This window comes from Tachysurus fulvidraco, chromosome 15, assembly GCF_022655615.1.
Source record: "Tachysurus fulvidraco isolate hzauxx_2018 chromosome 15, HZAU_PFXX_2.0, whole genome shotgun sequence".
Lineage (NCBI taxonomy): Eukaryota > Metazoa > Chordata > Actinopteri > Siluriformes > Bagridae > Tachysurus > Tachysurus fulvidraco.
In genome coordinates, this window is record NC_062532.1 from 21682948 (window position 1) to 21709196 (window position 26249).

Sequence of the window (26249 nt, forward strand, 5' to 3'; positions counted from 1 at the left end):
TCTCACACACACAATACATCCAAAATTAAGAATTATATGTACTGGTCTATGCAGTATAATAAGTAGAATCCCATAATGACTGCAGTATTGACATGAATGTCCAAACCCTCAGTAGCCACTTTTTGCCAAAAGTATTGGCACCCCACTGGGTATTCAGGTGACGTCACGTGTAGCCCCGCCCCCAAAACAAGCAAAATCAAAAATTTGCTTCCCTTTCGGGCTTGGAAAAGTGATAAAGGCGCCCCCGAGGGGGGGCAGTGCCTGGCAGGAGGTTGATAGCACAGTCGTAAGGTCTATGAGGTGGCAGAGAAGTGGCACAAGCACTACTGAAGACTTGTCCCAGATCATGATATTCAGCTGGCACCAGAGAGAGGTCGGATGGCAGGTCCTCCTTGACTAATAACGGGCGGGGTGTCAAGGTGGTCAGTAGATTCCCCAACCAAGGACCCGGCCACTGGACCAATCCAGGTGAGGGTTATGTTTCTGAAGCCAAGGTAATCCAAACATGACAGGGGCGTGAGGCGAGGGGATAACAATGAGGGAGATCCAGTCCGTGTGTTCATTGGTGATGGACACCAGCAGGGGCTTGGTACGGTAGCGGGCTCGGTGAAGGATATGGCCATCCAGGGCCCGTACCTGGAGACTGGTGGGTAGAGGTTTGGTTTCAATCTCCAGCTGACGCACTAACTCCTCGTCGAGGAACTCAGCATCAGCTCCTGAGTCGACGAAGACCGCTAGATCATGTTCATGGCTCTTGATCTGGATACGTGCTCGGAGTAGTGGCTTGGGGGAGGCTAGACACCAGAGGCTCGCCACGGGCTCCTCCTTCAATGGCGAGCCCTGTCTTTTGCTGGGCACGCAAAAACAAAATGTCCTGCCTTGCCAGAGTAAAGACAGAGGTCATGGGCCTGGCGGCGCTCCTTCTCTGCTGAGGACAGGAGGTGCTGTCCTATCTCCATGGGCTGGGGAGGTGGAGGTGAGTGCGATTTGTTATATTCCGGGCAGGGCTTGACATACGGGTTTCTGGGAGGCAAGTGTGATCTGCCTGGTTCGAAATGAGACCTGGCATATGGGGTTCTGGGAGACCAGGAACGGGTTGGGTGTCTCTCCTCCCTTCATTCCTGGATACGGCGATCAATACTGGTTGCCAGACAAACCAGGTCGTTGAGCTCGTCGGGGAGTTCTCTGGCCGGGAGTTCATCCTTCACCTGGGGGGACAGGCCGCGGTAGAACGCATCGTTTAGCGCCGTGGGGTTCCACCCACTGTCCCCAGCTGCCATGCGGAAATCCACAGCCACAGAGCGGGACCCCTGAGATGATTCAAACAAGGCTCGAGTGGCGTCCATCTTAGGCAGAGTGGAGTCGAAAACCTTGCACAGCTCAGCCGAAAAGGCATCGAACGCGAAGCAGATGACTAACTGATGTTCCCACTCTGCTGTAGCCCAGATCTTGGCCTCGACCACGGGTAGGGGGGGCTGGGCCAGTGTCATTGTAAAAGGAGAGGAGGCCTGTTGTGTGGTGAGCATGCTCATGCACTGAATGAGCTCATTGGTGGATGCAGCTATCTCCTTGAGTTGGCGCTCGTGCACAGCGGAGGATTTGGACAAGGAGTTGAGCTGAGACTGCAACTCCTGAGATCCTGCTGGGTTCATTGTTGGCCAGATGATACTGTTGGCGAGCAGAGGAGGGTGCAACGCAGGCCAGTGTCCAAAAAAGAGGATTTATTGAAATGGAAAAAGGGTATAATATATACATACATATATATATAGGGTTAACTGTTCTATCTATATATATAATGCACAGGAGATATAGCTGGGCAGAGTCTAGGGCTGAACCGCCTACAGAACACAGTAGCGGAGGGAAACAGAGCACAGGTGCTAGTCTTACAGTCACAAAATCGGAAGTTCGATTCACGGGGAAAATAATTAATCCAAAAACGGGCATAAGGTAATCCACACAGAAAAGGAAGTTGATCCAAGCACGGGCAAAAGTAATCCACACAGGAAAAAGAATAATCCTAACGGCAAAAACCGGAAAAACAACCGGCAGCAATGAATGAACAACTCACGTATTAAATCCCAGGGAAAAGTAATCCGAGACGGGGAAGTCCACTAGGAAACAAACAGCAGAGGGGGCACAGATAATACTTGGACTGGAAGATGGCAGGAGTGACTCACAAATTGCCACGTAGGGACTAAAGATCATCTGGCGACAATCCAGCATGAACAGCACGCTTAAATAGCACTACCGAGTATAAAAGTCATGCGACTCGGGGATGACGTCACCAGTGCACTTTGAGTTGACGATCGAACATCCCATAGACTTGAATTGGGAATTCCGAAAAGTCCTCTAAGCTCTCACACACACAATACATCCAAAATTAAGAATTATATGTACTGGTCTATGCAGTATAATAAGTAGAATCCCATAATGACTGCAGTATTGACATGAATGTCCAAACCCTCAGTAGCCACTTTTTGCCAAAAGTATTGGCACCCCACTGGGTATTCAGGTGACGTCACGTGTAGCCCCGCCCCCAAAACAAGCAAAATCAAAAATTTGCACAACATGGACATGTGACATATCAAAACACTCAACACAATGAGGGGAACAGCCCCATGGGTATTCTTGTCACGTCACGTGACGTCACGTGTAGCCGCGCCCCCAAAACAAGCGAAATTAAAAATTTGCACAACATGGACATGTGACATATCAAAACACTCAGCACAATGCGGGGAACTGCCCCACGGGTATTCTGGCCACGTCACATGACGCCACGTGACGACACGTGACAACACGTGAAAATTAAAAATTTGCACAACATGGACATGTGACATATCAAAACACTCAGCACAATGAGGGGAACTGCCCCATGGGTATTCTGGTCACGTCACGTGACGTCACGTATAGCCCCAACCCCAAAACCAGCAAAATCAAAAATTTGCCCAACATGGACATGTGACATATCAAAACACTCAGAACATTGAGGGGAACTGCCCCACGGGTATTATGTTCACGTCACACACCCTAGCGGTCCAGTAGCTTTCACAATCTTTCTGTCTACTTGCCTCCAAAATGCATCGGCCTTCGTGAATCCTTGTTCTATGCAGTATAATAAGTAGAATCCCATAATGACTGCAGTATTGACATGAAATGTCCAAACCCTCAGTAGCCACTTTTTGCCAAAAGTATTGGCACCCCACCGGGTATTCAGGTGACGTCACTCGACACCACATGACGTCACGTGTATCCCCGCCCCCAAAACAAGCGAAATCAAAAATTTGCACAACATGGACATGTGACATATCAAAACACTCAGCACAATGAGGGGAACTGCCCCACGGGTATTATGGTCACGTCACATGCTCATGTCTGCTCACCTCCAAAAGTATTGGCACCCTAGTGGTCCAGCAGCTTTCATAATAATTCTGTTCACTCACCTCCAAAATGCACTGGCCTTTGCGAATACTTGCATCGTCAAAGCCAACATCAAAGTTTGTTGCGACGAACTTTACAAATCTAGTTACTATTTGTGTAACTTCAACAGTGCTGTGGGTTTCTGAGCTGTTATACACCAATCAGCCAAAACATTAAAACCACTGATATGTGAAGTGAATAACATTTATTATCTTGTTAAATTGGAACCAGCCAAGTGGTGGGATATTTTAGAACAGTCAGCTCTCCTTGGTGATGTTGGAAACAGGAAAAAGAGGCAAGAATAAGGGTCTGAGTTACTTTAATAAGTTACTTTAATATTTGTGGCTAATTGTGATGTCTAGAAAACTGGATCACAGCATCTCCAGTACAGCAGGTCTTATAGGGTTTTCACTGTATGCAGTGTTTAGTGATATTTATGGGGAGTGAAGGCTAGTCTAGTCTAGATATGTCTCACTGTGCATCTACATCTTTTTAAAAGATAATTTTTCATTGAGTCAATTTAAACAGCCATTTCATATTACATCTTTTGTGTCCTGCACTTATCAGGCTTAAATAATTTTCATTGAATGCAGTCATTTTCTGGAAAAATGTGAAAAACTTGCATGAAAAAGCCACATTACATGTTTTTGTACCGTGGATACCTTACACATATTTGATTATTCGACTGGGACTGTGTATTGAATTTTGTTAGAATATTTAAATTAATTATTTATTAGACTGAACATCTTAGTTTGTTTCTAATGTTATTTCTTTTTATATCTCAAGCTTACTGCTACAAACAAAAATAATTTATCAATAAAACCTTTCTGTCATTTTATATATTAAAGGTGGGGTCTCCGTTGTTTGAAAGCCGATGTCAACATATAAAATCACAAAAACAAACACGCCCCTAACCCAAATGGGTCTCACCCCTGTATTGATAGCTCCGCCCGACACATACAGTACATACGTAACCTCGGCAACTAAGGGAAAGAAATGTGTCTTTATCATAACTGAAGGGAAGAACAATACGATTGCAGATAATCAAACAAGCAAAAACGACACACAAGCATAATCATGTAAAGGACAAAGGCATATATTAGTTCTGTGTAACAAAGCAAAACCAACGTTACTCACCTATCGAGAAGGAAAAAAGTGCCTCGGCGTCTAAAGTAAAGTCAGCCACATATTCAAAGATTGGAGTTTCCTGAGTCAATAACTCCTGAGCTAAACGCTGTTACTACACAAAACTCGGTTGTAGCTGCCTCTCTACATTACTACAATAGAAAAGAGGTGTTATTTGTGTAGTAACAGCGTTTAGCTCAGGAGTTATTGACTCGGGAAACTCCAACCTGTGAATATGTGGCCAACTTCCTGCTCCTTCAGTTCTCTCCAGCGCTGGAATGCTGATCCTATATTAACACGTCCTACTTCTTGCCTTAAGCCCTTCTTCTCTTTCTTTCTTAGAAATAAATTTTAGTTTATTTATTTTTATAAGTAATGGTTGTTCAGCCAACGAATCATTTTTTAGAGTGTAAGCCTTTCTTCTCTTTCTTTGTTTTTATCCTCCATGTCAATGTTAAAACCGCTTTCTGCTAATGGCACACATGTGCACTGAACACTGTCTCCGCCCATATTGACAAGACATGCCCCTTTCTGCTCATTGGCTACACATTAGTTTTGTTTTTGTTTTGTTTGGCGTCCCAACAGAGTTTTCTGAAGCATTTCTCAAACAACGGAGACCCCACCTTTAACTCAGTCTGAGAGGTCAGGCTGTGGATATTTACATAGCTTTTCTTTCTTCTCTCCCTCTCTTTGGAGCGGCAATAATAGCCCATAGAAATAAATTTGTTAACCTATGAACAGAGACGAGGTGGTGGGTTTCTTAAAATAGTAATGAACTGAATGTGTTACATTTAATAATATAATGCAGATTATATGTATTATTCATTATGTGAAAGTCCTGAAATCTCCAGAAATCTTTATTAATAAAGGATTAGAAATGAGAGAAATGGATTCATATGAGGGCAAATGCTATAATATTTTATACAGTAATAAGATTCATTAAGATTAATTAACATGAACATGCTTTCTGATGTTTATTTTAGATGGCGCTAACATTCGACTCACTGATGGCAGCAACTCCTGCTCTGGTAGAGTGGAGATCCTGTATAATGGTCAGTGGGGAACAGTGTGTGATGACGACTGGGACCTGAATGATGCAGAGGTGGTGTGTAGACAGATTGGATGTGGTAAAGCTGTCACTGCTCATCAAAGTGCCCACTTTGGTCAGGGAAGTGGTGAAATATGGCTGAATAATGTTCAATGTTCTGGAAGAGAAAACACCATCACAAATTGCACTCACAGAGTATTTGGAGTGAAGAACTGTAGCCATAGTGAAGATGCTGGTGTTACTTGCTCAGGTAATTAGTTTTATATTATGACAACAATTATTTTTCTTTTATTAGTGAACAGAAGACACATCATACAGTTTATTTATTTAGAGTAACATTTAATTATGTGGAACATCTTTTTATTTGAGTCCTGTTATTTACATTAGAGATGAGATGATATAGACATTACAGCATTAGTACAAAGACATTATTATAAAGCTGTTATAGAATATTAATTACTATTTGTGGAAGTTCAACAGTGCTGTGGGTTTCTGAGCTGTTGTACACCGATCAGCCAAAACATTAAAACCACTGAGATGTGAAGTGAATAACATTTATTATCTTGTTAAATTGGAACCAGCCAAGTGGTGAGATATTTTAGAACAGTCATCTCTCCATGGTGATGTTGGAAACAGGAAAAACTGGCAAGCATGAGTGTCTGAGTTAGTTTAATAAGTTACTTTAATATTTGTGGTTAATTGTGATGGCTAGACAACTGGATCAGAACATCTCCAGTACAGCAGGTCTTGTGGGGTTTTCACTGTATGCAGTGTTTAGTGATTTTCCTGAGGAGTGAAGGCTAGTCTAGTCTAGACATGTCTCACTGTGCATCTACATCTTTTTACAAAATGTTTTTTCATTGAGTCAATTTAAACAGCCATTTTGTATTACATATTTTGTGTCCTGCACTTATTAGGCTTAAATATTTTGCCTTGAATGCAGTCATTTTCTGGAAAAATGTGTAAGACTTCCATGAAAAAGCCACATTACATTTTTTTTTACTGTAGATACCTAACATGTATATGATTGTTCGACTGGGACTGTGTATTGAATTTTGTTAGAATATTTAAATTAATTATTTATTAGACTGAACATCTTAGATTGTTTCTAATGTTATTTCTTTTTATATCTCATGCTAAGTGTTACAAACAAAAATAATTTATCAATAAAACCCTTCTGTCATTTCATCTATTAACTCAGTCTGAGAGTTCAGGCTGTGTATATTTACATAGCTTTTCTTTCTTCTCTCCCTCTCTTTGGAGCGGCAATAATAGTCCATAGAAATAAATTTGTTAACCTATGAACAGAGACGAGGTGGTGGGTTTCTTAAAATAGTAATGAACTGAATTTGAAAGGTGTTAATACTGAGTTACATTTAATAATATAATGCAGATTATATTTATCATTCCTTATGTGAAAGTCCTGAAATATTTATTAATAAAGGATTAGAAATGAGAGAAATGGATTCATATGAGGTCAAATGCTATAATATTCTATAAAGTAATAAGATTCATTATGATTAATTAACATGAACATGATTTCTTATGTTTGTTTTAGATAACATACGACTCACTGGTGGCTATGGCTTCTGCTCTGGTAGAGTGGAGATCCTGCATAATGACCAGTGGGGAACAGTGTGTGATGACGACTGGGACCTGAATGCTGCAGACGTAGTGTGTAGACAGATTGGATGTGGTAAAGCTGTCACTGCTCATCAAAGTGCCCACTTTGGTCAGGGAAGTGGTGAAATATCGCTGGATGATGTTCAGTGTTCTGGAAATGAAAGCACCATCACACAGTGCTCTCACAGAGGATTTGGAATAAACAACTGTAGCCATGGTGAAGATGCTGGTGTTACTTGCTCAGGTAATTAGTTTTATATTATGACTTTGTCATCAGTGTTATTTTGTGTATATTGTATATTCTGTCATTTTGCCATCCACATTGGAGAGCTAAAATATTATACAGAAAAATACACTTCTTTTATTGTTTGCCATCCACTAAAGCTAGGGGTGAATGCTGTTATAGGATTATTTAAGTGATTTATACAATAACAATCTGACAACAATTATTTTTCTTTCATTAGTTAACAGAAGACAAATCATACAGTTTATTTATTTAGAGTAACATTTAATTATGTGGAACATCTTTTTAATTTGAGTCCTGTTATTTACATTAGAGATGAGATGACATAGAAATTACAGCATTAGTACAAAGGCATTATCATGAAGCTGTTATAGAATATTAATTACTATTTGTAGACGTTCATCAGTGCTGTGGGTTTCTGAGCTGTTATACACAGATCAGTCAAAACATTAAAACCACTGATATGTGAAGTGAATTACATTTATTATCTTGTTAAATTGGCACCAGTCAAGTGGTGAGATATTTTAGAACAGTCAGCAGTCAAAAGTCAGAAAAGAGGTGTTATTTGTGTAGTAACAGCCTTTAGCTCAGGAGTTATTGACTCGGGAAACTCCAGTCTGTGAATATGTGGCCAACTTCCTGCTCCTTCAGTTCTCTCCAGCGCTGGAAAGCTGATCCTATATTAACACGTCCTACTTCTTGCCTTATCGTACACTGGTAAAAATGATGTGTTGGATATACTTAAAATATGTATGCACCATTGTTCCATCACACTTTTTAAGTAAACCCAACTTGGAAAAAAAATACTTAAAATTAAACAGAAAACCGTTGTTATATGTACTTAAATTTTTGGGTACACACAACATTGTTTATTTAAAAATATACGTAACATGATAGAATCTACTAAGTAATTGCAAGTTAAATTAACTTAAAATTTAAGCTCATTTATGTTAAAAACAGACAATTAATTGAGTTGAACCAATGTAAAATTTTAACTTATTGTAGATTATCAGCTATTGGTCTGCATATTGCACTTTAATGGGTTAAACACAGAGCACAAATTCCTAGTATAGGTCACCATATGTCACTTCACTAAAATAAATTACACATGCAAATCACACAAAATAAAGCACTTCACTTTATTTTTTGAAACAGGCTGCAATGCAATGGTGAAGCCTAAAACCACACATCATGAATGTACACCAAATGTGTCACATTAACAAATGAAAGTTCACTTCCAACAGGATACTTCCTTCATGCTGCCCCCTTTGCAACACTTTCTTGCTCTGAACTAGAAGGAGGAAAAAAACAGTTTTATATTTAGTATGAATAGGCAAGACATTGCAGTGTCTTACTAACATAGACCTTTTCAGTAAAAGATTGTATATACTAAAATGACCTAATATTACACGGACCAGGGCGGGAACAGAATTATCTCAATGCAAATGTGCCAACGCGATGCATGGTCATATTCCTCTGAAATAAACAAATTAACCACTAGAACATTCATTCGATGGAGTCTGCTTTGGCAGTCGCACAATCGCGTGCACACTCGTTCCTCTTTTCATACAATAACTTACTTGTACAAACTAAACTTTCATAAGTCTTTAAGTAACACATTTCTAATTGCTGAAGCTAAATTCGTAGCAATTCAGAAATTCAATTTAAAAAAGTGTCTTTCTTGACCACAAATGAATTAACATAAATAAACGAATGTACCTTAAAACGACAAATCTTACCTCTTTTCAGCGTCTTCGCCTCTTTGCGTTTCAGAAAATATCTTCACCTAACACTACAAACAAGTGTTTATTAATGTCAAAACCTCAAAATCAAATATTTTGCTTAGTTTATAGAAAGTTAAGCTTACCCCTTTCCACCGTCTTCACATGTGCATCACCAGATGGATCGTTTTTTCCAGATTTGCATATCACGTGTCTCATTCATATACTTAAAATATTATGTTATAATTACTTAGTTTTGATGCAATTTTAATACTAGTTGACGTGACTTATGATTTTTCATTATAATTAGGCATGCACTTAGGTTCACCTTGTAATATATATTTATGTAACAGACATTATATATATATGCTAAGTAGAGGTAGAAAAGTTAAAATTACTTTGTTATTTGTGTTTATTTTATAAGTAATGGATGTTCAACCAACAAATCGTTTTTTAGAGTGTAAGCGTTTCTTCTGTTTCTTTCTTGGTTTTTATCCTCCATGTCAATGTTAAAACCGCTTTCTGCTAATGTCACACATGCGCAGTGAACACTCTCTCCGCCCATATTGACAAGACATGCCCCTTTCTGCTCATTGGCTACACATTAGTTTTGTTTTTGTTTTGTTTGGCGTCCCAACTGAGTTTGCTGAAGCGTTTCTCAAACAACGGAGACCCCACCTTTAAGTCAGTCTGAGAGGTCAGGCTGTGTATATTTATATAGCTTTTCTTTCTTCTCTCCCTCTCTTTGGAGCGGCAATAATAGCCCATAGAAATGAATTTGTTAACCTATGAACAGAGACGAGGTGGTGGGTTTCTTAAAATAGTAATGAACTGAATGTGAAAGGTGTTAATACTGACTTACATTTAATAAGATAATGCAGATTATATTTATTATTCATTATGTGAAAGTCCTGAAATCTCTTTAAGGTTTAGAAATGGATTCATATTAGGTCAAATGCTATAATATTCTATACAGTAATAAGATTCATTATGATTAATTAACATGAACACGATTTCTGATGTTTGTTTTAGATAACGTACGACTCACTGGTGGCTACAACTCCTGCTCTGGTAGAGTAGAGATCCTGTATAATGACCAGTGGGGAACAGTGTGTGATGACGACTGGGACCTGAATGATGCAGAGGTGGTGTGTAGACAGATTGGATGTGGTAAAGCTGTCACTGCTCATCAAAGTGCCCACTTTGGTCAGGGAAGTGGTGAAATATGGCTGAATAATGTTCAGTGTTCTGGAAGTGAAAGCACCATCACAAATTGCACTCACAGAGGATTTGGAGTAAACAATTGTAGCCATAGTAAAGATGCTGGTGTTACTTGCTCAGGTAATTAGTTTTATATTATGACTTTGTCATCAGTGTTTTTATGCTTATATTGTATGTACTGTCATTTTGCCATTCAGATTGGAGAGCTAAAATTTTACACAGAAAAATACACCTGTTTTATTGTTTGCCATCCACTAAAGCTAGGGGTGAATGCTGTTATAGGATTATTTAAGTGATTTATACAATAACAATCTGACAACAATGATTTTTCTTTGATTATTTAACAGAAGACACATCATACAGTTTATTTATTTAGAGTAAAATTATGTGAAAGTCCTGAAATCTTTATTAATAAAGGATTAGAAATGAGAGAAATTTATTCATATGAGGGCAAATGCTATAATATTCTATACAGTAATAAGATTCATTATGATGAATTAACATGAACGTGCTTTATGATGTTTGTTTTAGATGCAATACGACTCACTGGTGGCAACAACTTCTGCTCTGGTAGAGTAGAGATCCTGTATAATGACCAGTGGGGAACAGTGTGTGATGACAGCTGGGACCTGAATGATGCAGAGGTGGTGTGTAGACAGATTGGATGTGGTAAAGCTGTCACTGCTCATCAAAGTGCCCACTTTGGTCAGGGAAGTGGTGAAATATGGCTGAATAATGTTCAGTGTTCTGGAAGTGAAAGCACCATCACAAATTGCACTCACAGAGGATTTGGAGTAAACAATTGTAGCCATAGTAAAGATGCTGGTGTTACTTGCTCAGGTAATTAGTTTTATATTATGACTTTGTCATCAGTGTTTTTATGCTTATATTGTATGTACTGTCATTTTGCCATTCAGATTGGAGAGCTAAAATTTTACACAGAAAAATACACCTGTTTTATTGTTTGCCATCCACTAAAGCTAGGGGTGAATGCTGTTATAGGATTATTTAAGTGATTTATACAATAACAATCTGACAACAATGATTTTTCTTTGATTATTTAACAGAAGACACATCATACAGTTTATTTATTTAGAGTAAAATTATGTGAAAGTCCTGAAATCTTTATTAATAAAGGATTAGAAATGAGAGAAATTTATTCATATGAGGGCAAATGCTATAATATTCTATACAGTAATAAGATTCATTATGATGAATTAACATGAACGTGCTTTATGATGTTTGTTTTAGATGCAATACGACTCACTGGTGGCAACAACTTCTGCTCTGGTAGAGTAGAGATCCTGTATAATGACCAGTGGGGAACAGTGTGTGATGACAGCTGGGACCTGAATGATGCAGAGGTGGTGTGTAGACAGATTGGATGTGGTAAAGCTGTCACTGCTCATCAAAGTGCCCACTTTGGTCAGGGAAGTGGTGAAATATGGCTGAATAATGTTCAGTGTTCTGGAAGTGAAAGCACCATCACAAATTGCACTCACAGAGGATTTGGAGTAAACAATTGTAGCCATAGTAAAGATGCTGGTGTTACTTGCTCAGGTAATTAGTTTTATATTATGACTTTGTCATCAGTGTTTTTATGCTTATATTGTATGTACTGTCATTTTGCCATTCAGATTGGAGAGCTAAAATTTTACACAGAAAAATACACCTGTTTTATTGTTTGCCATCCACTAAAGCTAGGGGTGAATGCTGTTATAGGATTATTTAAGTGATTTATACAATAACAATCTGACAACAATGATTTTTCTTTGATTATTTAACAGAAGACACATCATACAGTTTATTTATTTAGAGTAAAATTATGTGAAAGTCCTGAAATCTTTATTAATAAAGGATTAGAAATGAGAGAAATTTATTCATATGAGGGCAAATGCTATAATATTCTATACAGTAATAAGATTCATTATGATGAATTAACATGAACGTGCTTTCTGATGTTTGTTTTAGTTGGAATACGACTCACTGGTGGCTACAGCTCCTGCTCTGGTAGAGTGGAGATCCTGTATAATGGTCAGTGGGGAACAGTGTGTGATGACAGCTGGGACCTGAATGATGCAGAGGTGGTGTGTAGACAGATTGGATGTGGGAAAGCTGTCACTGCTCATGCAAGGGCCCACATTGGTCACGAAAGTGGTGAAATATGGCTGCATAATGTTCAGTGTTCTGGAAATGAAACCACCATCACACAGTGCTCTCATAGTGGATATGGAAAACCCAACTGTACCCAACCCAACCATAGTAAGGATGCTGGTGTTACTTGCTCAGGTAATTAGTTTTATATTATGACTTTGTCATCAGTGTTATTATGTTTATATTGTATTTACTGTCATTTTGCCATTCAGATTGGAGAGCTAAAATATTATACAGAAAAATACATCTACAGCGAAGCGTGAAAGTTGGGCGAGATGCGGTAGGTCGGAGGTAGCGTCAGGCGATAAGACACCGGGGTGATCTGTCTGACAATTCGGAGTGGTTTATGGTGTCGGCAGAGGCAGCAGTAAGCCCGCGGGGAGTTGGTCAGAGGACTTTGAGATGTTGCACACCGTGCAGCTCCAGACAAATTCCCGTGCTTCCGTGGGCAGTGACGACCACCAGAACTGGTTGTAGGCGAGGTGAATCGTCCCCGAGATTCTGGGATGGCCGGAACTAGGACTGGTGTGCAGAAGCTCCAGGAGGGTTGCGTGCAGGTTCTCGGGCACATAGATCGTAGTTGGAGGGCACTCTGTGGGCGGCGGTGTCCGCACTTTGGCCTGGGAGATCTCCGTCATAATGTCCCACTGAATCGGAGCGAGGATGCGGATTTCGGGGATGACGGGTTCTGCAGGAGCGTCCTGTTCGACCTCCTGGAATACGCATGACACTGCATCAGCTTTGGCGTTCTTGGTTCCTGACCTATACGTCACGGTGAACAACATGGCTCACCTTGCCTGGTGTGGATTCATGCGTGAGATACTCGAGGTTTCTGTGATCAGTTAGGATGGTGAATGGGTGTCGTGCACCCTCCAGCCAGTGCCAAAATTCCTCGAACATCCCTTTATGGCAAATAGCTCGTGGTCCCCCATGTCATAGTTGCGCTCCACCGGTGACAGTTTACGGGAGAAGTATGCGCCCAAGAACATCTTCAGGGCTGGACCCTGGCGTTGGGACAAGATTGCTCCAATTCCCGTGCTGGAGGCATCCACCTCGACTATGAACGGTCGGTCCAGATCAGGTTGGTGGAGGATGGGAGCCGAGGTGAAACTCTCTTTCAGGCGTTGGAACGCTGTGGTCGCTTCAGATGACCATGTGAGGCGAGCTGGTGCCTTTTTTGTCATGGACGTGAGGGACGCCGCGATCCTGCTGAATCCGCGGATGAAGCGGCGAAAGAATTTGGCGAACCCCAGAAAGCGTTGTAGCTCCTTAATAGTTTGAGGTCATGGCCACTGCAGTTCTGCCTGCACCATTGAGTCCTCCACCGCCACCCCCTCGGTCAAGATGACGTAGCCTAGGAAGGCGGTCGAGGTCTTATGAAATATGCATTTCTCCGCCTTGGCATAGAGTCGATGCTGGATCAGGCGTTTTAGCACTGCTCACATGTGCTGGATGTGCTCCTCCATAGTCTCGGAGTAGATTAATATGTCATCGATGTACAGGATTACCCAGCGGTCCAGCATGTCGCGGAATATGTCATTGATAAAGGACTGAAACACTGCTGGACTATTAGAAAGGCCGAACGACATGACCAAATATTCATAGTGGCCAGACTGGGTGAAAAAGGTGGTCTTCCAATCATCTCCCTCTCTGATCCGCATGAGGTTATAAGCACAGCGCAGATCCAGCGTCGTGAAGTATCAAGCCCGGCGGAGCTGTTCCAAGGCTGATGGCACAAAGGGGAGCGGATACCGAAACTTTACTGTTATGTCGTTCAGCGCCAGTAAGCACTCCTCCGCGCTCTCTCCTCTAGCGGAGTGGTCAAAGACAGCACAGAACTGCGCAAGAAAGTGCTTGAAGGTGGGGAAGGTGGTGCCGTCCTCTCTCCAAACCGCGGTGGCCCATTTCAGTGCCTTGCTGGTGAGGAGCGTGCACATGAAGGCTATGCGGTCTGGCCTCGGTTGGATACAGAGCGGGGTTGCTGAACCATGAAGAGCACATCAAAAATCCCTTGCACCTTTCGGGATCTCCGTTGAATTTCTCCGGGAGGGTAAGTCTAGGGCTAGCGACCGCAGGAGCGACATACAAGGCGGATAGAAGAGACACTGCCGGTGGTGCGGAGCTCGGCACTGCGGTGACTCCTCGCAAATTCTGTAATGCCGCGGCGAGTTCTCCGGTGAGCGAGGTGAGTCGCGTTAGCGTCTCTGTGGCGAAGTCTCCTATAATGAGGAGTCGTAAGGCTGATGATCCATTTGCAGCTTTTAATGAAAAACTCACAAATAATCAGGCAAGATCAGGACCGGCAAACACAATAACATAGGGCAGGCAGGAATCGAAAACGGAAAGACAGGCAGAAGGTCAGGGCAGGCAGCAAACAATCAGAAAACCAGAATACAAAACTAGATCAGAAACCGGAACTAGGAAGACACGAGAAACGCTCAGAATGATCGCTATGGCAGATCGAGACTTCACACTGGAGTTCAAGTTCAAGTTTGTATATGCAGGAAATGACTGATAGGAAACAGGTGGCAGAGCAATCAGTCTCCGTGATGGATGATGGGAGGTGTAGTCTGGAAGTGGTTAATATTCCGGAGACACTTCTCTATGTTGACGTTCCTATGCAGGTGCGCCGCCCGTGACACTAATGTTATGTCTTTTTATATGTCAAGCTAACTGCTACAAAGAAAAATAATTTATCAATAAAACCCTTCTGTCATTTCATATATTAACTCAGTCTGAGAGTTCAGGCTGTGTATATTTATATAGCTTTGCTTTCTTCTCTCCCTCTCTTTGGAGCGGCAATAATAGCCCATAGAAATAAATTTGTTAACCTATGAACAGAGACAAGGTGGTGGGTTTCTTAAAATAGTAATGAACTGAATGTGAAACGTGTTAATACTGAGTTTCATTATGTGAAAGTCCTGAAATCTCTTTAAGGATTAGAAATTAAAGAAATGGATTCATATGAGGTCAAATGCTATAATATTCTATACAGTAATAAGATTCATTATGATTAATTAACATGAACATGCTTTCTGATGTTTGTTTTAGATGGAATACGACTCACTGGTGGCTACAATTCCTGCTCTGGTAGAGTGGAGATCCTGTATAATGGTCAGTGGGGAACAGTGTGTGATGGGGACTGGGACCTGAAAGATGCAGAGGTGGTGTGTAGACAGATTGGATGTGGTAAAGCTGTCACTGCTCATGAAAGGGCCCACTTTGGTCAGGGAAGTGGTGAAATATGGCTGAATAATGTTCAGTGTTCTGGAAATGAAAGCACCATCACACAGTGCTCTCACAGAGGATTTGGAAAACACAACTGTGGCCATGGTGAAGATTCTGGTGTTATTTGTTCAGGTAATTAGTTCTATATTGTGACTTTGTCATCAGTGTTATTATGTTTATATTATATTTACTGTCATTTTGCTATTCAGATTGGAGAGCTAAAATATAATACAGAAAAATACACCTCTTTCATTGTTTGCCATCCACTAAAGCTAGGGGTGAATGCTGTTATAGGATTATTTAAGTGATTTATACAATAACAATTTGACAACAATTATTTTTCTTTGATTATTTATCAGCAGACACACCATACAGTTTATTTGGGGGCAGTCGTGGCCTAATGGTTAGAGAGTCTGACTTGTAACCCGAAGGTTGTGGGATCGAGTCTCGGGCCGTCCACGACTGAGGTGCCCTTGAGCAAGGCACCGAACTCCCAAACTGCTCCCCGGGCGGGGGGGCAGTCGTGGCCTAATGGTTAGAGAGTCTGACTTGTAACCCGAAGGTTGTGGGTTCGAGTCTGGGGCCGTCCACGACTGAGGTGCCCTTGAGCAAGGCACCGAACCCCCCAACTACTCCCCGGGTGCCGCAGCATAAATGGCTGCCCACTGCTCTGGGTGTGTGTTCACGGTGTGTGTGTGTTCACTGCTGTGTGTGTGTGCACTTTGGATGGGTTAAATGCAGAGAACGAATTCTGAGTATCGGTCACCGTACATAGTCGTATGTCACTTCACTTCATTTCATTATTTATTTAGAGTAGCATTTAATTATGTGGAATATCCTTTCAACTTGAGCCCTGTTATTTACAGTACAGATGAGATGATATAGATATTACAGCATTAGAACAAAAACATTACTGTAAAGCTGTTATAGACTATTAATTACTATTTGTGGAAGTTCAACAGTGCTGTGGGTTTCTGAGCTGTTGTACACCGATCAGCCAAAACATTAAAACCACTAAAATGTGAAGTGAATAACATTTATTATCTTGTTAACTTGGAACCAGTCAAGTGGTGAGATATTTTAGAACAGTCAGCTCCCCATGGTGATGTTGGAAACAGGAAAAACAGGCAAGCATAAGTGTCTGAGTTACTTTAATAAGTTACTTTAATATCTGTGGTTAATTGTGATGGCTAGACAACTGGATCAGAACATCTCCAGTACAGTAGGTCTTGTGGGGTTTTCACTGTATGCAGTGTTTAGTGATATTCATGGGGAGTGAAGGCTAGTCTAGTCTAGACATGACTCACTGTGCATCTACATCTTTTTACAAAATAATTTTTCATTGAGTCAATTTAAACAGGCATTTCTTATTACATCTTTTGTATCCTGCACTTATTAGGCTTAAATATTTTGCCTTGACTGCAGTCATTTTCTGGATAAATGTGTAAAACTTACATGAAAAAGCCACATTACATTTTTTTTTACTGTAGATACCTAACACATATTTGATTGTTCGGCTGGGACTGTGTATTGAATTATGTTAGGATATTTAAATTAATTATTTATCAGACTGAACATCTTAGTTTGTTTCTAATGTTATTTATTTTTATATCTCAAGCTAACTGCTACAAACAAAAATAATTTATCAATAAAACCCCTCTGTGATTTCATATATTAAAGGTGGGGTCTCCGTTGTTTGAAAGCCAATTTCAACATATAAAATCATCAAAACAAACACGCCCCTAACCCAAACGGGTCCCACCCCTGTATTGATAGCTCCGCCCACACATACATACATAACCCAGGCGACTAACAGAAAGAAATGTGTCTTTATCATAGCTGAAGGGAAGAACAATATGATTGCAGATAAACAAACAAGCAAAAATGACACACAAGCATAATCATGCAAAGGACAAAGGCATATATTAGTTCTGCGAAACAAAGCAAAACCAACGTTACTCACCTATCGAGAAGGAAAAAAAATGTTTCAACCGCTTTCTGCTAATGTCACACATGCGCACTGAACACTCTCTCCGCCCATATTGACAAAACACGCCCAAGACATGCTCATTGGCTACACGTTAGTTTTGTATTTGTTTAGTTTGTTAGCCCGAATCAGTTTTCTGAAGCATTTCTCAAATAACGGAGACCTCACTTTTAACTCAGTCTGAGAGGTCAGTCTGTGTATATTTACAGTACATAGCTTTTCTTTCTTCTCTCCCTCTCTTTGGAGCAGCAATAATAGCCCATAGAAATAAATTTGTTAACCTATGAACAGAGACGAGCTGGTGGGTTTCTTAAAATAGTAATGAACTGAATGTGAAAGGTGTTAATACTGAGTTACATTTAATAATATAATGCAGATTATATGTATTATTCCTTATGTGAAAGTCCTGAAATCTTTAGTGATAAAGAATTAGAAATGAGAGAAATGGATTCATATGAGGGCAAATGCTATAATATTCTATACAGTAATAAGATTCATTATGATTAATTAACATGAATGTGCTTTCTGATGTTTGTTTTAGATAACATACGACTCACTGGTGGCTACAATTCCTGCTCTGGTAGAGTGGAGATCCTGTATAATGGTCAGTGGGGAACAGTGTGTAATCATGACTGGGACCTGAAAGATGCAGAGGTGGTGTGTAGACAGATTGGATGTGGTAAAGCTGTCACTACTCATGAAACGGCCCACTTTGGTCAGGGAAGTGGTGAAATATGGCTGAATAATGTTCAGTGTTCTGGAAATGAAAGCACCATCACACAGTGCTCTCACAGAGGATTTGGAGTGGACAACTGTTTCCATAGTAAAGATGCTGGTGTTACTTGCTCAGGTAATTAGTTTTATATAATGACTTTGTCATCAGTGTTATTATGTTTATATTGTATATACTGTCATTTTGCCACTCAGATTGGAGAGCTAAAATATTATATAGAAAAATACACCTGTTTTATTGTTTGCCATCCACTAAAGCTAGGGGTGAAAGCTGTTATAGGATTATTTAAGTGATTTATACAGTAACAATTTGACAACAATTATTTTTCTTTGATTAGTTAACAGAAGACACATCATCAGTTTATTTATAAAGAGTAACATTTAATTACTCACTCACAAAGTTGCATGACAAAGCCACATTGTATATTTTTTTACTGTGGATACCTAACACATATTTGATTGTTCGACTGGGACTGTGTATTGAATTTTGTTAGAATATTTAAATTAATTATTTATTAGACAGAACATCTTAGTTTGTTTCTAATGTTATTTCTTTTTATATCTCAAGCTAACTGCTACAAACAAAATAATTTATCAATAAAACCTTTCTGTCATTTCATATATTAACTTTGTTGAAAAAGGATTAGAAATGAGAGAAATGGATTCATATGAGGGCAAATGCTATAATATTCTATACAGTAATAAGATTCATTATGATTAATTAACATGAACATGTGATGTTTGTTTTAGATGGCACTATCATACGACTCACTGGTGGCAAAGACTCCTGCTCTGGTAGAGTGGAGATCCTGCATAATGGTCAGTGGGGAACAGTGTGTGATGACTACTGGGACCTGAATGCTGCAGAGGTGGTGTGTAGACAGATTGGATGTGGTAAAGCTGTCACTGCTCATCAAAGTGCCCACTTTGGTCAGGGAAGTGGTGAAATATGGCTGGATGATGTGCAGTGTTCTGGAAGTGAAAGCACCATCACACAGTGCTCTCACAGAGGATTTGGAGTGGACAACTGTTTCCATAGTAAAGATGCTGGTGTTACTTGCTCAGGTAATTAGTTTTATATTATGACTTTGTCATCAGTGTTATTATGTTTATATTGTATATACTGTCATTTGGCCATTCAGTTTGGAGAGCTAAAATATTATACAGTAAAATACACCTGTTTTATTGTTTGCCATCCACTAAAGCTAGGGGTGAATGCTGTTATAGGATTATTTAAGTGATTTATATATTAAGTGATTTATTAATTGATGATATAGAAATTATAACATTTGTACAAAGACATTATTATAAAGCTGTTATAGAATATTAATTACAATTTGTAGACTTTCAACAGTGCTCTGGGTTTGTGAGCTGTTATACACCGATCAGCCAAAACATCCCACTGATATGTGAAGTGAATAACATATACATGTACAGCTACATTTTTTTATCAAGCTAGTTGGTGCAATCAGAAATAAGTAATTAATAAAACCCCTTTGTCTCTTCATATATTAACTCAGTCCGAGAGATCAGGCTGGTGAATGGTCCAAGTAAATGTTGTGGTCGAGTGGAGATCCAGCACAGAGCCCAGTGGGGAAAAGTGTGTGACGATAATTGGGACTTAAATGATGCAGAGGTGGTGTGTAGGCAGCTTGGATGTGGTAAAGCCATCAGCATGCCTCAATACTCCTGCGTTGGTCAAGTACGTGAACCAACCTGGCTGGATAATGTTCAGTGTAAAGGAACAGAGAGCTACATAGATCAGTGTTCACACAGTGGATTTGGAGTAAAGAACTGTGGACATGATGAAGATGCAGGTGTCGTTTGCTCAAGTAAGATATTGTTTATCTGTATGTATGTATGTATGTATGTATGTATGTATGTATGTATGTATGTATGTATATATTTTGTACCATGTTTGAAATGAATACATTCATGATATTATTAAACATATTTCTTTAAGACATGCAGAGTCCAACACTGATTCGGATCTCTCCAAACTCTGTGGTCTCACCTGGAGAAGTCCTGCAGTTCACATGTACCACACCCAGTCCATCATGCATCTCTGTAGACTTCAGTTTGTATAAAACTGGGACATTTATAATCAAACAAACTGAAGAGACTACAACAACATTTACTCTGACTGTAGATGTCTCACATCAGGGTCAGTACACCTGTGACTACTCATACAAGGAAAGTAACTATACATCATCCAGGAGCAACTCCATTAACATCACTGTGGGTGAGTGACATTTTCTGGACATTTACTGCCAGTACCATACAGTATTTGCAGCTCAAGACACATTAATTGGCTATTAGTTTTAAAATACTGACAAATCATGTCTGTTGTTTTATAGTGAACTTGCAGCAGCCCAAGATCTCTTTCATTGCTGCTGATGGATTGTACCAGTACGGGCCTGGAGGACCAGAAATAATTGAAGGCTATGGCTTCTCCATCATCTGCTCCATTGAACCTCAGTATGCAGGAGGTTCCTTCCATTTGGGGTTCAGAGGATTCCACATCTCCACATCTAATGTTAAGCACTCAGCTGTCTTCCTTTTTCCTGAAGCAGATTTTGATCATCAGGGAAACTACAGCTGTACCTATAAAGTTAAAGTGTCTTCACGTACCTTTACCTCCACTACCACTAAACCCCTTTTTGTTGCTGTGAAAGGTAAATTAAAACTATGTCTATTTTTTGTGTTTTGCAGTTGAGTATTTAAAGAACTTGCTGATTTATCTTTCAGCATCTCCAGCTCCCTACATTGGTATTGGGGTGACAGCAGGACTGCTTCTCATCTTAGTTCCAGTCATCATTTACTTCGTGAAGTCACAGAAAAGACAGAAATTTCAGAGTGAGACTAAGAGTGATTCACAGCGTGAGTTATCAAAACTCATAAATGTTTCAATATATTAAAAAATCTTAAATCTGATTCTTTTTCTATTACAGCTGACTGTAATTTATGATCATTTTCTGGTGCACCAACCTAAACCAAGGCTTCTAAGGGGGGAAAGTACACACAAATAGATCTTTTAAATAGTGTTTATTTGTGACATGGTGAAAGTATCTGCAAGGGCAAGTTTCTTTAGTATCTTTGAAAGATGTCCTAAGCTCAAGAAAATTAACTCTTAGTGCAGCTAGCACTCTAATACAGATTTTCTGCCCTGATTTGTAGCACAGACTATGTCCACATGCTGACTGAAAATACTATAGGGTTTAAATAGCAGTCTGCACAGGTGTGGAGCTATAAAAGAGCATGCAGTTGGCAGCGGATTTGCCAGAGAAGACCCCTGCAACGTTACAGTACCTGCAACCCTAGAAACCGCTCCCGACATATCCATCCCGACATAATTCCTCAGGGTTAAGGATGTGCTGTGATGGGACCCACAAATGTGTGATTAGCCACACGTGTTCACCTCTGGGCAGCTGCCTGAAAGGCTGTCCTGGCCTTCTGCCAGACCCTACAACACCTGGCCACCATTTGTTTGCTCCCAGGACCCGTAGCTCTATCTCTATCTATGCCCAAAGCCGAGTTCCATAGTTTTTTATGTACATTCTCTACCCACATTACATGTTTTATCAAAGGGCATCACAAGATACTCATACTGATCTGAGGTTGTGATGAAGGTGGTCCACCATTCATCCTGTGCCCTGATGCGAACTAAGATCATGTGGTCAAAGGCAGAGCTCATCAGGGGGAGGGGGATAACAGGGTTTAGGCACAGTAATCATTACAGGGTCACAGGCTCCTGTCCATCTTCCTAACAAAGAAGAGGCCTGTGCTGGCTGGCGACATAGGTGGATATGTTCCAGAGATACAGTCTCTTGGACATATTCATCTATGGCTTTATGCTCCAGGGGAAAAGGAAAAATGCCTACCCCTGGGGGGCAACTGCACCTTGAAGCAGGTTAATGGCACAGTCAAAGGGCCTATAGAGTGGTAAGGTCTTGGCCCCGTTCTTTGAAAAGTGCTCTGGGTGGCCCTAGTAATCCTCTGTAAGCACCCCCAAGGCAACTCTGGCGTGTAATGAGGCATCCACAATATGATTGAACCCATTAACTAAACTATATGGTTGCCATGCAATCAGTGTGGTACCCAATATGTAGAGAGTGTGGTGCAGTCTGGGTTTTTATGACCCCAGAGTCCAGAGTAGTGTTAATTTTGTCACTTATTTTTAATTTAGTCCTAGTCTTAGTCGTGGACCAAATGTCCTTGTTAGATTTAGTCATATTTAGTCATTCAAATATCTTTTTTTGTTAGTGAAGTTTTAGTTGACTAAAATTCTCATCATTTTAGTCTAGTTTTAGTCAACAAAGTAAATTACCAACTTAATGCAAGTACATGGTATTGCACACACCATTATTGATAATATTTGGAGCAATATTACATGTAATTGTTAAACTAGATTCCCTTACATATACATTTGCTTTTAAGCCTAATTATTAATTTTGATTATGATGTGACTGTGACAGTGGAAGAGGTTTCAGGTTGGGGGTAAAGAGTTTTTTCTGTCACCACTTTTGAATAAGAAACAATATCAAGGCTATAAAACTTGTCAAAACTCCACGAATCACAAAAGTACCAGTGAGAAGTTGAGAACACTCGTTTAAACAGTGCATACACTCGAACTTGACTGCACATCACATTTTTTACTTTATTGATAATGCTTTTAATCATAATGCAAAGACCGGTCATCGGGACATAAGCTGTCATGTACAATAAAAGAGCCTGTGCAGCGACAGGAAATATAATTTAACACAAAAAGCCGCCTAGACGGTGGACTTGCGCTCAGGATTTTTTTTTTTTGAGCGGCATGTGGACGAATTCTTTCTATGCACACAATATTTTATTTCTTGATAACAGACCGCTGCTAACTGTAACACACCGTTGCCATGAAAAACAGAGCATTGCCATGGACACACAGGATTCTAACCATAGAGACAGAGTGCACTATTTTCTTTAGCGGAAGCGATACAATTGTTCTGCAGTTTCGTGTTGCAGCCACAGGCATATGAGACCTGTAACGAGCAACAGCGCGAAGTCGCGAACTCGTCCTGAACACTTTAAAGGCGTAACAGCTGATGAAAAAGCAGAGACAATTGTAGACGAAAATGAAGAGAGATTTTATCTTAGTTTTTATTTTATACAAAACATTTTCGTCTTGTCTTTTTTCGTCAACAATAATGCATGTTAATTTAGTCTTAGTCAGCGTTTTTGGACAGTGATGCAGTCTTGTCATCGTCTCGTCTTAGTCATGAAAAAAAAAAGGTTGTTGACAAACATATTTCGTCTTGTCTCGTCTGATGAAATTAACGCTAGTCCAGAGGTCACCCATCCGGGGCTGAAACTTTTGTGGAAGGAGCTCCAAAAATATATCTCAAGGCTGCGGGACCACCCCCTCATCGATGAAATTGCCCGCAGCCCCTGAGTCAATAAAAACTTGGAGACTTGCCTATCTGCCACCTCCCAAAAGAAGGTGGCTGATAGGAAAAGACAGGGCAAGCTTGTTCATTCCAGCTTGAGCTAGCTGCTATGGTTTCGGATGTCAAAATGTAATTAGCTACCGAGCGGGCACCCTGGCACATCCAGAGAACAGATGAGGTCAGACCCCTTCCACCAGAGGGTTGATCAAAAGTCCTTTGTAGTGTGGCAATAAATGAATATGAATATACTATGGGGTCACATTTGCAGGCGATGCTGCCACACTGCTGGAGTCCATACCAGAAATTTGCCTGTTAGTAGGACAACCATATAAGCTATCTTATCCTTGTTTGTAAAAATCTGGGAGGGCTCCGATTCGAATACAAGGGAGCATTGCAGAATGAATGGGTTAGGGTTACAGTTGCCAAGCATAGTGGCACCCACTTGGTTACAAATTACAAATTAATAAAAGGTATATTTCTTTATTTAATTCATAAAATATTCATTATTGCCAAATTTCTGATGCATAAGAACACTAAAAACATTTAGGATGTAATCAACATAATTGATTAGTTTTGTATAACAGCACAACACAAATGATTTTATTAATTTGTATTATACTTGTGGAAATTGAATTTTGATCTAAAAAATTATCTGTAAACTTGTGTATTTTGTCACAATTAATTTGTAGGTGCTAAAAAGACATATGAGTGTCACCAAGCAGAGGCAGAAACCATTTTCTACCAGAAGGATGATTCTGAGGACTCGGATAATGACTACATTCATGTAGAGGCTGAACAAAGAAGTGCTGCAGATGATGACTATATTAATGTTGATGCTGAGGAACAAAGACACGATGTGGAAAATTACTATGAAGATGCAGAAATTTATGCAAATTGTCTAGAGTAATGTGGAAAACTAAATGATTATCCAATGATGCAGTTACAGACACAAGTGCAGGCAGCAAACAAAACAGAAACTAATCCAGAGTGCTAAATTAAAAGGTGCTAAATTGGTAGACTTATAGCCAGACTTAGGTAGACTCTGTATTATATGCAAAAGGTGCTGATGCATCAAAGTTTTAGTTAAGGTGTGTGTAAGGGATTTGCACTTATGCAAACAAGTCATTGTAAGTTTACTTTTATTCTTTTTCCTCAAAAACATTTCTTTTCTCACTTCAGTCTTGTTAGTTACTATATCACATAAAAGCAGGAAAATATGTGGCGTGTTATCTTTTTTTTTTTAAACATCACTAAGACCTGTAACAGAAGTGTTGTTTTAAAAAGGATACTTTTTATATCTACTAAAATAGTGCTTTGGTCAGTGGAGTGTCCATAAGTGTGTAAGGCTCAACCAATGACCCTGACCCCAACACAGATTGTGTAACCACATAAATCAGACATGGGGTGGTTTATAGCTATATCTACTCTTTTGGCAGGTTAAAGTTGTAACTTTTGCATCTAACACACTCCAAATGTTGAACGTTCACTCGAACATTCTTGTATGATCTGCATTTGGTGTTGCACAGACAATGTTTGGAACTTGATATACACAAATGTACGTACTTTTTATGTTAACGAGTCCTTGTGTTCGAGAAACGTCTATGCAATAGAATGTTTATATTGGGATGATTGACTGCACAGGTTGGGTGAATCCCAAGTTAGATAATGAAGCTGGTGGGGGCGGAAAGACGTGGGAACAGGATAGGTGAGAAAGAGAGAAGCGGGAAAAAGAGAACAATGTATTGTGATGTTAAATTAATGAACATCTAAAAACTTATTATAATGAGCAATTATTAATATTAGTTCATTTGGTTTATGTGTTCTTTCTATTGTAACTTAAAATTATTAAAGCTTAGTGGTTAAAGCTAAATTTAACATTTAATTCACATTAAATTTTGATAAGGTGTGACATTTAGACTTAAGTAGAAGTTAGTGAACCTTCATCACAACTGTAATATTTCATCCATTTTTACTTAATGTGTGTCATGATTCAGCTCGGAGTTTGGCCACGTGCAGTTTTGTTTATGTTTCTCGTCACTTGTCTGCCCCGCCTTCGTCTGCTCCTTCCTGTCACCACACCTGTTCCTCATTATGTCATGATTGTCTCGTGTATTTAATTGTGCCGCGTTGCCTTGTGCAGCACGGAATCTACTGTTGTCCTATCTTGTCTTCAGTCTGTGTCATGTTTCGTGTTCCCTTTGTTATTAAACCCTGTTTTGTTTTGCTATCCTGCGTCTGGGTCCGCTTCCTGCCCGCGCCATGACAATGTGAGTTTATAAATAAGTGTTATTTTATTTTGCTCACTTATTTTGTTAATAAATTC

General features: G+C 39.9%; 2 protein-coding genes across 2 annotated transcripts; both read left to right on the forward strand.

The window, feature by feature from the left end:
- The first annotated feature begins 6294 nt into the window (after nt 1-6294).
- Nucleotides 6295-12816, forward strand: LOC125138869 (deleted in malignant brain tumors 1 protein-like). Its single transcript, XM_047801149.1, has 5 exons — nt 6295-6325; nt 7149-7457; nt 10211-10519; nt 12371-12486; nt 12766-12816. The coding sequence occupies exons 1-5, from the start codon at nt 6295-6297 to the stop codon at nt 12814-12816; spliced, it is 816 nt and encodes a 271-aa protein (XP_047657105.1).
- Nucleotides 12817-15525: 2709 nt separating this feature from the next.
- LOC113636582 (deleted in malignant brain tumors 1 protein-like) lies at nt 15526-24833 on the forward strand. Its single transcript, XM_047801150.1, has 7 exons — nt 15526-15913; nt 18310-18618; nt 19251-19565; nt 20021-20332; nt 20858-21100; nt 21213-21380; nt 24616-24833. The coding sequence occupies exons 1-7, from the start codon at nt 15592-15594 to the stop codon at nt 24831-24833; spliced, it is 1887 nt and encodes a 628-aa protein (XP_047657106.1). The 5' UTR covers nt 15526-15591.
- The last annotated feature ends 1416 nt before the right edge of the window (nt 24834-26249 follow it).

What these genes read in the sequence shown, in the direction of transcription:
- LOC125138869 (XM_047801149.1), top strand. Translation starts at nt 6,295, where the DNA reads ATGGCTAGACAACTGGATCAGAACATCTCCA. An exon ending in TGCTGGTGTTACTTGCTCAG is followed by an intron (nt 10,520 to 12,370) that starts GTAATTAGTTTT and finishes TGTTTGTTTTAG; the next exon opens with TTGGAATACGACTCACTGGT. An exon ending in ACCTGAATGATGCAGAGGTG is followed by an intron (nt 12,487 to 12,765) that starts GTGTGTAGACAG and finishes TTTGCCATTCAG; the next exon opens with ATTGGAGAGCTAAAATATTA.
- LOC113636582 (XM_047801150.1), top strand. Translation starts at nt 15,592, where the DNA reads ATGTTTGTTTTAGATGGAATACGACTCACTGGTGGCTACAATTCCTGC. An exon ending in TGCAGGTGTCGTTTGCTCAA is followed by an intron (nt 20,333 to 20,857) that starts GTAAGATATTGT and finishes GTTGTTTTATAG; the next exon opens with TGAACTTGCAGCAGCCCAAG. An exon ending in TCATCAGGGAAACTACAGCT is followed by an intron (nt 21,101 to 21,212) that starts GTACCTATAAAG and finishes TGTGTTTTGCAG; the next exon opens with TTGAGTATTTAAAGAACTTG.